The sequence below is a fragment of the Ricinus communis genome, chromosome 5 (assembly GCF_019578655.1).
Source record: "Ricinus communis isolate WT05 ecotype wild-type chromosome 5, ASM1957865v1, whole genome shotgun sequence".
In the NCBI taxonomy this organism is placed as follows: Eukaryota; Viridiplantae; Streptophyta; class Magnoliopsida; order Malpighiales; family Euphorbiaceae; genus Ricinus; species Ricinus communis.
In genome coordinates this window covers 1323196-1337856 of record NC_063260.1, presented here as the reverse complement: position 1 = coordinate 1337856, position 14661 = coordinate 1323196, and the positions used below count along the sequence as shown (strand labels likewise).

Below are 14661 nucleotides of genomic sequence, written 5' to 3'. Positions count from 1 at the left end.
TTAGATTAGAGTATATATTATCTAAAAGATAACATAGTTTTATTGTATTATTGGTTCGTTTTGGTTTTATTAAATTTTTATTTTCTTAAAACAAAATCAAACCAAAAGTTTAGTTTATAAAATCTTTAAAATCATAACCAATTATAACACAAATTAAATCGTGACTTTTGATTTAAATTGAATTAAATCAAATTGGTTTGATCGGTTTGGTTAATTTTTGTGCTCCCTTAGTGCTTATGTTGTCTCTTTTCTTGAATAAAAGTAGAGGACTTTCAGGAAAAAAAATTATAAATTTATGCAAGAGATTTGACAAAAGCAAGCTAATAAAAAAATATTCAAGAGTATCCAAAAAGACAATCACTTTTTCATATTTAAGCAATTATTACCACTAAGTTTGACTACATTCTTTTTTAAAAAAAAATATTTTATCAATAAAATAGAAAAAGAATATGTTTAGCTACACCTTCCACTTTTTTCTAAGAACAAAATATAAAATTAAAAAAAAAGAATTTGGTATGTAGTAGAAAGTTGAAAGTTGATCTTGCTCATAATAAAAATTAATATAAGATTCATCACATATATAATTAGCTTATGTTATAAGTATTAGATTTATATTAATTAATTTTACATAAATTTATTTGCAAATGTTTTAAATGAATTACTTTAGTATAAAGAATATTACCCAATAATTTATTAACTTCGTAGTGTAACTTTAGAATTAAAAAAAAAAAAAAAAGAGAGAGAATTAAAAAAGGAAATTTAAGACACCAACATTAAACTAGTCGATAATGTATAGAGCTAAAGTAGGGGTGAATATCCAGCGACCACGTGGACCCTACTCTAGATTAGATTAGAGACTCGTTATTACTGGGTACTGGAGCCTGCCACTCTATTTTAGTGGGGACAGAGAGAGAAATGTGCAATACTTCAGAACATTGAGGGTTAATGTGTAACTTTTTAGGGTTTAAGTTGAAATATAGGTGAAACATTGGGGTTCTTATTGTAACTTTGTAAGTACTTGATTGACATTTGGGTACAACTATGTGGGTTTGGAAACTGAAACTGAAAACTCCCTATATTTTGTAACTGTCCACATTGTGCAACATTTTCCTGAGACAATTTCCATTTTCTGTTCTACATGTATTTCCCAAATCTCTCCCAATCCTGTAATTAGCTTAATGCACAATTTGGCAACAAATTCTCTGCATTTTGAATTTCTGAATCACACTCTCACTCTCACTCTCACCCCACTTCCCCACCCCCTGTGATTGTCTCTATCATCCAACCAAACCAACCACCATCGTCATCAATCAACCAAGAACTTATGTCATCTATTTTCACACCTTTTCTTATTATCCTTGTCTAAAATCCAAGTCCTCCTTCAAAACAAAACAAGAAATAAAATAAATCTGAGACTCATTTGATTACATTATTGAAGACTTTCTTGGTTTTGAATTTATCTTTTTTATTCATTAAATTAGTCCCTGAATTGGCATAGAAACCTTTCCTTGTCCCTGTTCACAATCATCCTTTTCTTTGTCTTTTCTTCTTCTTTACCCTTTTTCTTTTCTTTTCTTTTTATAACGTTACCAACACGAACCCATCTTCTTAATTTCTTTCAAACTTCATCAAGTCATACGCTTGTTCTCACAAAACATTTAAATCTTTCTTCAATGGCTGAGATCTCTGGCAGTAATGACCAACAGCCCATTATTCTTCATGGTGACTTGGATTTATATATCATTGAAGCAAGAAGTTTGCCTAACATGGACTTAGTTTCCACAAGAATTCGCGGTTGCTTCTCTGCTTGTAATTGTACTAAAAAATCCACCTCCGCCGCCAGCGGAGGCGCTTCCACCGACGAAGAAAACGAAGACCAGAAACTTCACCACCACAGGAATATTATTACCAGCGATCCTTATGTCACTGTTGTTGTTCCTCAAGCTACTTTAGCGAGAACTCGTGTTGTCAAGAATGCTAAAAACCCAAAATGGAAACAAAGGTTTTTTATTCCTTTAGCTCATCCTGTTACTAATCTTGAATTTCATGTTAAGGATAATGATCTTTTTGGAGCTGAAGTTATGGGAATTGTTAAATTCCCAGCTTCTAAAATTGCTTCTGGTGAGTCAATTGCTGGGTGGTTTTCTATAATCGGGTCCTCTGGTAAGCCTCCCAAACCCGATACTGCTCTTCATTTGGAGATGAAGTTTACACCTTGTGAGAAGAATGTACTGTACAGACATGGTATAGCTGGTGATCCTGAACATAAAGGTGTAAGGAATACTTATTTTCCTTTGAGAAGGGGAAGTAGAGTGAAAACATATCAGGATGCTCATGTTACTGATGGAATGTTACCTAATATTGAACTTGATAATGGGATGGTTTATAAGCAAGAGAAATGTTGGGAAGATATTTGTTATGCTATTTCTGAGGCTCATCATATGATTTACATTGTTGGTTGGTCTGTGTTTTATAAGATTAAGTTGATTAGAGAACCCACTAAGCCGTTGCCGCGAGGTGGAGATTTAACTCTTGGTGAATTGCTCAAGTATAAGTCTGAGGAAGGCGTGAGAGTTTTGTTGCTGATTTGGGATGATAAGACTTCACGGGATATTTTTGGTTATCAAACGGTGAGAATTCTGATAAAACATTGCATTTTTTAATTTTTCTATTTTTGGTTGACTTTGTCTGTGTGAATTTATAACGTAAAATATGACAACATTTTGATCTTAGCTGGGAGTCTGTAGGATTGTGAACACCTTGTGTATGTGGAAAGCTGAGATAAGACTTTCTAGGTTAATTTATATGTCATTTATAGTAATATGATAAGAGGCACAGGTATCTATTTTAACCAGTTGTGCAGTTTTGGCAAGAATTTCTTTTCTTTTTTCAGGAGAAGTATAGTGCTACCAATGTAGTTTGTATCTGGCGATAGTTATGACCTGAAATGTCCTTGGCTGCAGGTAGGGTTGATGGACACCCATGATGAAGAAACCCGGAAGTTTTTCAAGCATTCATCAGTTACCTGTGTATTGGCCCCTCGCTACGCCAGTAGTAAGACTGGTCTTTTGAAACAAAAGGCAAGCTTTATTCATTGTTCAATTGCGCTTTATAATAAGTGCAATTATTGGTTTAAGATGTTCGCAGACGTGTGTTGATTATATGACAGAGACATGGAGTGGTTTCTAGAAATTAAAGAACACATGGTGCACTATGTGAATAGATTCTGATTGTACTTCTACTTTAACTATAGGAACAGTATGGGTTAATTTATGGATGGTTATACACTTCTTGTTTTCACATCTGCAAAGTAATTTGCTTTGCTGCATAAATTTAAAATATTAATTATGTGTCGTTCTATCCAGGTTGTTGGAACAGCATTTACACACCATCAAAAATTTGTTCTTGTGGATACACAGGCATCCGGTAATAATAGGAAGGTTACTGCATTTTTAGGAGGTATTGATCTTTGTGATGGACGATATGATACTCCAGAGCACCGATTATTTCATGATCTAGACACTGTATTCAAGGGCGATTTTCACAATCCTACTTTTTCTGTAAGTGATTGACCAATGCAGTCTTTTGAACTATGATGATTCTTCTAGATTTGTCCTAAAGCATTTGATTCCTTTGCACTTGGTCTATATTTCCCTTGCTTCCTTATTTTATTTCTCTTTCTTTTTTCTTTTTTATAACTCTCTTTTCCTTCTTTTAATTGTTGTGTTTATAAGGCTACTTTGAAAGTGCCAAGGCAACCATGGCATGACTTGCATTGCAGAATTGATGGGCCTGCAGTATATGATGTGCTCATAAACTTTGAGCAGCGCTGGAGGAAATCAACAAGATGGTCCGAGTTTGGACTGAGTTTTAAAAGGGTAACTCATTGGGATGACGCATTGATAAAGATTGAACGGATTTCATGGATACTAAGTCCTCCCTTAGCTGTAAAGGATGGTGTCACAGTAGTTCCACCGGATGATCCGACAGTGCATGTTTCCAGTGAAGATGATCCTGAAAACTGGCATGTTCAGGTTGTAATAATGCTGTACTCTGTTTTAAGTGAAAGTATAAATTATGTTTATTGTCTTTATTGATTGTATTTATATTTCTTTCCCTTTTGCAGATATTTCGTTCTATTGACAGTGGATCATTAAAAGGATTTCCTAAGAATGTCCATGACTGTCAGGCCCAGGTTTCTACAACGCACTGGCAAATTTCCCCCATTTTTTTCTTATTTCAATAGAAGCTACTACTGTTTCTAGCATGTATACTGTTAATTAACATCAAGTTTATCCCAAAGGTGTCTTACTTCTCAATGAAACTTTTGTATTGTAGAACCTCATCAGTGCAAAAACTCAGGTGATAGACAGGAGCATTCAAACTGCATACATCCAGGCAATCAGATCTGCTCAGCATTTCATATACATTGAAAATCAGTATTTTCTAGGATCTTCATATGCATGGCCATCATACGAGAATGCAGGTTAAGATTCTGATAGTTTGTTGTAGAATTTCTGCTTTTATACTTTGGTTGCCACTTTTTTGATTGTTGAGACTTAAGGTTGTCCAGTGTTGAGTGTAAATTTTATTATAGAAATGTATTCAAGGAAAACATGTTTCACATTATTCTGTGTTAGGCCGCTTAGGAAAATTGAACAATCGAAATATTTATTTTTGGATCAAAACTGAAAAACTAGTGGTTTTGTAAAACATCCTGTTCTCAAATCAGGTCGACATTTTCCAATTAGAAAGTCATTTTCCGGATTTTTCCAAATTTATAGAAAGAAATAAACCTGTTAGAGAATTGTATAGGCACGTAGCAGCTAGTGTATTGACAGTCACCAATCATCTCCAGCCATCACAATTACTGATAGTAGTCCAGTTGACTTTGCTTTTTTTTTTTTTCCTTTAATTATTTTCTCTTCAATTCAACTGTTTATAGTATGTCCGAGCTTTCTCTTATAAGCGCAAACATATTAGTGCTCTTGTTTGTTTAAAATTAATGCTTCAAAACTATGCTCAAAATAGTGCAAAATCAGAGATGTTTATTGAGAAAAAGAATCTCTGATTTAGAATTGAAGAATGAAATGTTACTAGTACACTTGCTACTAATCTAAGCTATCTGTATACGCTAATCATGCAACAAACTCGTGAGATGCTAACATGCTGACTCAGCATAGTTAAATCTAAATTGTAGAGTGGAATGAAAATAAAAATATTCTTCATCACTCTACTGTTATTGTTGCTACTCTGTGCTGTTTATCTTTATTATCTTGAGTATGTCCAGAAAATAATTTCAAACTAATGTCCAGTATTGCAGCCAAGAATACAAAGCAAGTCATTTTCTAGGAATATGTTCTATAAGCTAGTTGTTCTCATGAAACAAATATGGCTCTCATTTCTAACATTTTGAAATTTTGTTAATCTAAGTACTACTATCCTACTTTATTGGCTGCTGTTATCTTTGTCTGAGTTTGTGCTGCATTCCTTTGTATCATATAAATTTGTCACATTATTGGTTTATGACTGCTTTGATAGATCTTTAAGCAAGGGCAACAATAGTGGAGTAAAATTTTGTGCATGCATATAATTTTGCAGGAGCTGATAATCTGATCCCAATGGAGCTGGCCCTAAAGATTGTCAGTAAAATTAGGGCCAATGAGAGATTTGCAGTATATATTATACTACCAATGTGGCCCGAGGGTGATCCAAAGACTGAAACCATGCAAGAAATTCTCTATTGGCAGGTAATGTTCTTTTAAACTGTAGTAATCTATTTGAAACATCTTTTGATTTATACAAACTAAAATGAGTTTCTATCATTATACACTTGAGAATAATCTGAAAAGGGTAATATTCATTTCGAATAAAAATATGTAGAAAGGTTTTCTGCCAACTTTGCAGTTGTTGTCCTCAATTTAGATACGTTTATGCTTTTAGAAACATACGAGGGTTAAAAGTTTCTGGCCCTGTTTTTGTAGTTCTAATTATGATCTTGGAGTATTTATCAAGAATATTTTTTAAAGTTGCTGCAAACTTGTGGGATAGTGTTGGAAGCATTGGCTAAGAATTTCAAGTTCAGTACATGATTAGTTTGTGAAAGATGTCAGGATCTTTTGTGAAAGTGGAAGAATATAACAAATCTATATTTCTCATATTTGCAAATTAACATTTTTGCAGAGCCAGACAATGCAAATGATGTATGATTTAGTTGCGCGGGAAATTAAATCAATGAAACTTGTAGACACCCATCCTCAAGATTACCTTAATTTCTACTGCCTTGGTAATCGAGAAGAAAATCCACAGCCAAGCACTAATGGTGAAACGGTAATTGTCTTAAATAGTCTCTTGCACTCCATGAAGTTTCTCGTCCATAGCATTACCTGAATGGTTATGGGTAGTTGGATAAAATTAGTTTGCTTTCCATTGTGATGGCTTAATAATTTTGTTGCTTCCGACTTGTGCTATGATTATAGTTCGTGTGTCATATATTTTAAATTAAAAGTGACTTCAATCATGTTCCATGACCCAAGAATTGCTATTCAGATAGAAATTTGTAACATCTATATATCTGAAATTTAAAGTCACATTTTCTAAGGCCTTTCAAGTTCTAATTTCAGTCATCAATTAGATGATTGTTTTGCATTATGCAATGTGAACAAAGTGAACTAAATACCAATTCAAATGTTTCTTTTAGCTCATAAAACTCTCATAGTGTTTTAATTTTCACAATGGTTAAGTCTCAAGCAGCAATTAGCGAGCCATTTGAAACCTGCAACCTGTAATAATTAGGAATAATTCCCACAATGGGCGGAAACCAGCAATTGGTAGCAGGGGCTATATCCCATTTATGTCAGGGATTTTCTTTATTTTTGATGTACAATTGCCCCCTTTTTCATATGTCATCTCATTTCCTAATGGACATTGTACTTTCTTTGCGTAAATGCTTTGAGTGGATCAATTATATAATCTTCTAATTACATGGTTCTGTTTGCTAATTCCTGATTATTCTAAGGTGTTGGCACCCTAGGTTCATCTTTCACAAATCATAATCTTGCCTTGTGCAATTTTCAATTCAACTCTTTTTAACAATTTTTTTTTCTTACACTGCACATTTCACATTTCTTTCTGCCATTTACATGCTTAAAAAATTACACTTTCTATGCAGCAACAGAGTGCTATGTTCTTTGAAGTTTGAATTATTGCTTTTATTTGCTTTTTGCATGAAACTCCTGAAATATTTCATTTAACACAATTTCCCTACCAGGTCTCTGATGCTTATAAAAATCAGAGGTTTATGATTTATGTCCATGCCAAGGGAATGATTGTGGATGATGAGTATGCCATTATTGGATCTGCCAATATTAACCAAAGATCTATGGCTGGTTCAAAAGATACTGAGATAGCTCTGGGTGCATATCAACCCCATTACACGTGGGCTGCAAAAAAGAAACATCCACGAGGACAGGTTGGTTTGACATTTATATCTTGTTATGGCAAACTTTTATTTGGGTTTTTTACAGCTTTTGGTGAGGAGGTGGTCACCCTTATTAATGCATTTTGCAGATATATGGATATAGAATGTCGCTGTGGGCTGAGCATCTTGGTCAGAAATTGATTGAGGAGCCCGAGAGTTTAGATTGTGTGAAGACAGTAAATAACATTGCTGAAGAAAACTGGAAAAAATACACAGACCCGGATTTCACACTGCTGCAAGGCCATCTTCTCAGGTATCCTTTGCAGGTGGATGCTGATGGGAAGGTAGGCCCCCTTCCTGGGTACGAGACCTTTCCTGATGCTGGTGGTAGGGTACTTGGGGCTCCTGCCATCAAAGTTCCTGATATTTTAACAACATAATCGGCCCTCAAATTCATTGAATGACAGAAGAACAAAAAGTATATTACGTTGCTGGGTCTCATAGTTTTTTTTTATCAAATTCAATGAACTATGCTTAGTTTGATGTTTCCATTCTTTCAGTTTGCAACTTAGTGTAATTTTGTGATGTGCTGTTGCCGTGTAAAGTGTATATGGTATTGTTGTGCAAGGCTTGACAGGGATGATATGTGAATATTGGCTCGTACTAAATTAATGGTTTGGAGATTGTCTTTCACAATTTCGTAGTCCCAAGTTTTAAATGGTTTGTTCTGTGTCCATTAAAAAATCGGGAGATATGTCACATTTGCTTTGCATTTGCACTAAAGAAATGTTTGGCAGAAGATGCAAGCAAATTATTGACAGCAAAGATGGCTTCAATCTGCAGCCATCTCACCATTCTTGCATCTTCTTGATCTTGCTTATGTGTTTTCCAGCAATTATCAAGGTTTATAACATAAGGGTATCTCTGCAAAGTCATATAAAAACTATATATATATCTTTACATACTCAATATATAAAATTAATAAATATATTATTTATTTATTATTTTAACGTATATACAAGGCACACGCATAAAACAATATAACAAAAGGGTATTAGATTAGTGATACATACTTAATATATAAAATTAATAAATATATTATTTATTATTATTTTAATGTATATATAAGGCACACGCCTAAAACAATATTTTATTAATATGAACTTCAATATATATTTCTAGAATCAATTTACTTGGATTTTCAAGGAAGAGTACGCAACACTTTTCTCAGCTTTGTCCATAGAAAAATATTGTTTCTTTTATATAAAGGAAAAGTATAAAATTTAATTCTGAAATTAACCTTTTAATTTTTATGTAATTTTTTTTTTGATATTTTGGTACCTGAAAATTATGTTATTAATAATTTGTATTTAAATTCATTAATACAATTTATTCACTAGTTGTAGCTAATTCGTTCAATATCAAATATTAATACCACCGTTTAATTTTTTATTAACTTAGCTTTTATCCAAGGCCAATCATATCTATTTTTACTGAATTTAGAAAAAAAAAATTATTTATTTTCTTAACTTTAGTTAGATCTTATAAGTTTTTAATGATCAGACAAGACTAGAAAATTATACTCTTTATTATCTATATATGTGAATGGAGGCTAATGTTAAATGCTTGTTAAAATATTTGTTAATTAAATTTAGAGAAAAGGTTTAACCTTTTGATATAAAAGGTTTTGTAATTTTTTTTGTAACACTTTAATACTTTTAGAATCTAATTGTTAGCAATTTGTATCTCAATATCATTCCCACTATATCTTTAATATTCATTTTATAATTATATTTAATATACTAACTAATAAATTTTAATTTTAATCCTTTTCTTTAAATAATTTTAATCCTTAAAATAGTATACTAATGATATTTTTACTATTAATATATAGATTAAAAATAATTAAAAAATTTAACATATTAAAAATTCTGTTACAAAATAATATTGAATATATTAGATTTAATGAGTTATTGTCAATTGTACTATTTATTAAATTGTAGTCAGTTAAATACATGTATAACAATTATATATAACTAGTTTAGTATTCGCGCTTTATGTATAATTTAATAAAAATTATATATATTTTATTTATAAATTAGTATTATATTCATATTTTATAATTAAACTTATTATACTTTATTTATAATAATTTATTAATAAGTATATATGTTACATATTATCTATTGATATTGATTTGTATATCAAATATAAATACAATAACTATCATAGCATATATAAAAGTAAATGTTGTGACAATAGGGTTGGTCAACTTTGATTCGAACTTGATCCAATCAATTTTTAGAAAATAAAAAATAAATTAAAATAATTCTTTTGTGAATTATATTGAAAATAATAGTAAAATAAAATAAAATAAAATAAAAATATTAAAGCATAAAATAGAGTTAATATAATTTAAGAAAAAATTAAATGGCTTCAATATCTTATTAAAATAAATTTTTTTATTTTCTTCTTTAAAGCCTTTTCTATATAAAAATTATAAAAATTATAAAATATTTTATAATTTCTATATTAAAATGGCAATATTTAGAATTTTTTCTATAATTAATGAATTAATAGAAAAAGAAAAAATAAATCACTAAAAAAAGTATAAACAAATATAAATTTTAGATTAAAATGAGTAAAGAAATAAAAAAAATAATTAAACTATAGAAAAATATAAAATTCATTAATAAACTTAAATAAGTAAATAAATAAAAGTAAAAATAAAAAAAAAATATGAATTAGATGATTAAGTTTAAATCAAATTTTGTAATATAGCAAAATACCATCTAAAATAAAATTAAACAAATAAATTAATTAAAATAATAACAAAAAAATACAGATAAAAATTAAAATTGAAAAAACGTTATTATTATTATTATAATTTTAAATTAAAAAATTAATTTTTATTGATTGATATTATAAACTATGAAAAATTTTATCAGTCTCAGGATAAGCAGGTCCAAGCTATAGATCCTCTCTTTATCAAAGAGAAAGATGGCATTGTAAAGACCATATTTAAAGAAACCGAAGAATTCTCATCCTCCTCTCTATCCATCTTCCAAGTATTAATGATACAACTAGTCTCATCTTTAAAATTTGGCAAAAGTCTTTCAGTATATACCTTTTTGCCTTCACGACATCATGTCTATCCAGCCAAGATCAATGGCCATCTTATTTGAGATATGGATCCTTCAAAGTGTGACCCAAGATGCAACTGTGCAGAAAAAATAGGAGAACCATGTTTTCAGAGACCAAAACCTAAAAAGCTTAGATTGATTCCAAATGCATTCTACAGTTTTCCATGTTCACATAAAAAATTCAAATGCGATGATCAGGACTTAGATAATACATCAAAAGTAAGGACTTTGTTACCTATCCATGAAAAGGCTCTAGAGATACTACAAAAGGAGAGACCTCTTCCCGGTAAAATTTCTCCTTCATTTTGTTACTCGAGATTTTCTTTAATCTCATTCTTTTGTAATTTTATATGGTTAACTATGGTTAAACCATTGTTTCTATTCATCTTTATTATATATATATATATATATATATTAAATTTTCTTAAATAAAATAATCTTCAATTTTTTGAATTAAAATGCACTACATAATGGTTACATGACAGAAAAAAGAAAAAATATATGTATATAAAACGGCACGTCGTTAGTTTTGTAACCGTTTGAAGTGCCACCTAGATACCCTTTCCTTTATATAATGACAGAAAATCGAGACCTCTGGTCTCCTCCCTTCAAAGCCCTAACTCATAAAATTCTCCTCTTTCGTTAGCATCGTAACCATGGTGAGCCACTTTCTTTGATAATAATTTTAATGGCTATTGATTTATAATAGCTTAAAAAAATCTAATAGTTATCCATTTTCTTATTTCACAGGCCGATTCTCCTGCCAAAAGGTAACACTCTTCTCTTAATTGCATCTTGTAGATTCATACATTAGGGCTTCTGAAACATAATATTATATCTTTTTTTTTGGTTGCTTGCTTGTGATTATCAGAGTATGCTAGATTGATTTTTCTTGTTTTTTTAATAGCTTGTTAAAAATTATCGGAAAAGACAACAAATTTTAGCGACTTTTTAATATTGAAATTAATATAAAAATTGTTCTTTTATGCTTCTATTTGTCTTAAAGTTCGTGTACCTGTTGTTTATATTATAGGAATTCACATTCTGTTTCGCCATGGAGAGAACAGTCGAGGTCTAGGTCAAGGTCTCGTTCCAGGTCCAGGTCCAGGTCTAGGTCAAGGTCTAGAGCAAGATCATTGTCTCCACAGCCTAGGCATAGATCACGATCACGAAGTCGTGGCAGGTACTGTATGTTCATTTTTGGTTTTTGCTGGTGAAATTTATATTATTTGTAATTTTTGTTGTTTTTAATTTTCTGTTTGTTGACATGTATGGTGGTGCTCCTCTTCAGATCAAGATCAAGAAGCCATGGCAGGTTAGTTGCAACATGTGTTGTTGCAACTCTTGTATTTCTTGGACATTTTGTTAATTGCTTAATGTGTCATTATTCTTCTCTTATTGTTTTTCTGCTCTTTGGAATCTATATGGCAGGACTGAAGCTGTAAATCCTGGAAACACACTTTATGTGACTGGTCTGTCTACAAGAGTAACAGAGAGAGGACTAGAAGAACATTTCGCTAAGGAGGGAAAGGTTGACATTTATCTTTATTTAAAATGGATAGCAGTTTACTCATTATACTTCTTCTTCTAATGCTGTACATCTTAAAATGGAGCTACTTTTTCTATATCTTTTCCCACATTTTCATAGTCTGACTTATACCAATAACAAGTAATTTTATTTGGTTAGGTTGCTTCATGTTTTCTTGTTGTGGAGCCCCGTACTCGCATTTCTCGTGGTTTTGCTTTTGTTACGATGGACAATGTTGAGGATGCCAATCGTTGTGTTAAGTATCTCAACCAATCGGTTCTAGAGGGCCGATATATAACAGTTGAGAAGGTAATGTGATTGTATTGTTGGCGCTAAACTCGAGTCAGTTTTGATTGGACATTTCTTCTTACACTGGAGGCTTTCTGGTTATATTCAGAAGACATTGCGTCAGCCATGTTGGCAGCAATCAAAGATGATGAGTTCATCCTTGTCAACTTAAGTGAAACAGCATGATCAATGGCCAGCTTAAACAGCTTTTCAAATGCTTGTGCTCAACTAAATATAGCAACTATTTTGTTCAACTATACAACCTCAGCATTCAATTTCAACTCAACTAATCAACGGACATTACCAACAGCATTCACTCTCAACTAATCAACGGACATTACCAACAACTTTCTAATCAGGCTTATGGTATTTCATAATACCTGGCACTTAGTTAATGAACACTAGTCCTGCATGCCCGGCTGTTTACTTCATTTTCTTTAGCAGCTTGCTTTTTCCTCCTCCTGTGGACATTTTCCTGTGAGAGATGTCTTAATGCAATCCGCATGTGTAGATGTTTGACAAATAATTTATATAATCTCAGATGCTAGCCTCTTTTGCTCACATTGGATTTTTATCTTTGTAATTTGTAGAACTAAGGTGACTTCTTTATCTTTCAGTCACGAAGGAAGCGACCAAGAACTCCAACACCAGGACACTATCTTGGGCTGAAAAGTAATAGGGACTATGGTAAGATTGAATTCTGCATTGTTCATAAAGAGAAGCTACCGTTTCTATAGTTTCAGCAAACATCCTAACTTTAATTTCAACTGTTCTTTCCCTTGAAAAGGCCATCGGGGTGATCGTGGAGATCGTGGTAGGTATCGAGGCCGTGATGACTACCATGGTCGAGATGATTATCGTGGCCGTGATGATTATCGCAGGTCTCCAAGGCGTTCTCCTTATCGTGGGGAGCGTGCAGGTCGTGAATACTCTCCTAGGCGCTCTCCCTATGGTGGAAGATCAAGAAGGGACAGGTCTAGGTCACCATATTCTCCTTCTTATCATGGTTCTAGGTGAGGCTGTTCAGCCAGTTATTCTACATAGGCAAATCATGGTATGTAATGATGTATGTTTCTGGAACTTGGCAGGTTGCGTTGATTGTTAGTTTGTTGGCTTTCTAAGTGGCTAGTAGCTTAGTTTGTATTCATTCAGGATGTGTGTAGTTGTGTGTTGCCGCTGAACTTGGCAGTTATGCAGTTTCTAATGAAATGGTAATGATGTTGTGTTGGGTGAAGGAAATGCCGTTGTTTTATTTCTTATACTTGACATACTTGTGCCTCGAACTTGCTGTAAACATCTCTCAGGCTCTGTTATTTTGCACCTAAGTAATACCCTATGTGATTATTCTGGCTTTTGTTTTGAGAAAGTGACTGGAATTCTTAAACAATTTGACCGATGGCAATCATTTGGAGGTTTTAAATACATTAGTAAATTTTTGCATGGAACGGATTTGAGTTTATAAGAATGTCAATTTTCCATTTGAGTATCCATTGTATACGGCTAGGACTTCTTGTGTATCTAATTCCATTCGCTCTCCTAGCTTTTGTCTCTTAGTGTCGGCCCAGCAGAGTGCTTTCGCTGTTGGTGTTCTTTCCAATCTCCACACATTTCACTGCTCTACCTGAAATTTCCTCTGCCCCTACCGTACTCCAGCTTGGTCAATTTTCCATTTGGTTTTTGTCAATTTGAATAAAAGATCGAATTGAATTGAGGGAGATCAAATGGTGATCCATCCCCTAACTAGGGTGGTGATTGATGGTCTGTGATCCATGGTTTAATGTATGGGCAGAATTGAATTCCAAATTCAGCGAATTTCAAATAACTCTAAATGTGTTGCTTGAGTCACTGGTAAAAATTCATTTAGTTTTGAGGAAGCGCCAACGTAAAAATATGTAACCATGAGCTGCTGGCCGTAGTGAGCCAAAGCACATAGTGCCCCTAATAGATGATGATCATGACAGTCTCAATGATCTCAAACTCTTTCTTTTCCTCCTACCAGTATGCCTGCGGTCCTCTCTCCTGCATGATGATTACATCTTACGTCAGATTGCTGCTACTTAAGAGTATTGTATATATATGATTGAAATTGTCGATGCAAATAACCCATCTAAACCAAGAAAAATGCGTGGTTAATTAGGGTTAAGAAGGATGCGAATCATCATCATCATCATCTGACTTACTCTTGGTGGCACCCATTCTATTCTGGTAGTGCTGCTCGTACCCAAGATTTTACTCAAAAACTATCCCAATTTATTAATCCAGTGGATTATAGGGTTATTTTT

At 32.6% G+C, this 14661-nt stretch overlaps 2 protein-coding genes across 2 annotated transcripts; both read left to right on the top strand.

The window, feature by feature from the left end:
- The first annotated feature begins 1195 nt into the window (after positions 1–1195).
- Positions 1196–8116, top strand: LOC8267707 (phospholipase D delta). The gene is made up of 10 exons (XM_002530596.3): positions 1196–2630; positions 2964–3080; positions 3366–3560; positions 3735–4034; positions 4127–4195; positions 4339–4486; positions 5602–5750; positions 6184–6330; positions 7271–7471; positions 7570–8116. The coding sequence occupies exons 1-10, from the start codon at positions 1674–1676 to the stop codon at positions 7858–7860; spliced, it is 2574 nt and encodes an 857-aa protein (XP_002530642.1). The 5' UTR covers positions 1196–1673; the 3' UTR covers positions 7861–8116.
- Positions 8117–11095: 2979 nt separating this feature from the next.
- LOC8267708 (serine/arginine-rich splicing factor SR45a) lies at positions 11096–13618 on the top strand. Its single transcript, XM_048374777.1, has 9 exons — positions 11096–11222; positions 11314–11333; positions 11597–11746; positions 11855–11878; positions 11995–12094; positions 12251–12400; positions 12997–13066; positions 13167–13392; positions 13468–13618. Exons 1-9 carry the CDS (start codon positions 11220–11222, stop codon positions 13475–13477), a joined length of 753 nt encoding a protein of 250 aa, XP_048230734.1. The 5' UTR covers positions 11096–11219; the 3' UTR covers positions 13478–13618.
- The last annotated feature ends 1043 nt before the right edge of the window (positions 13619–14661 follow it).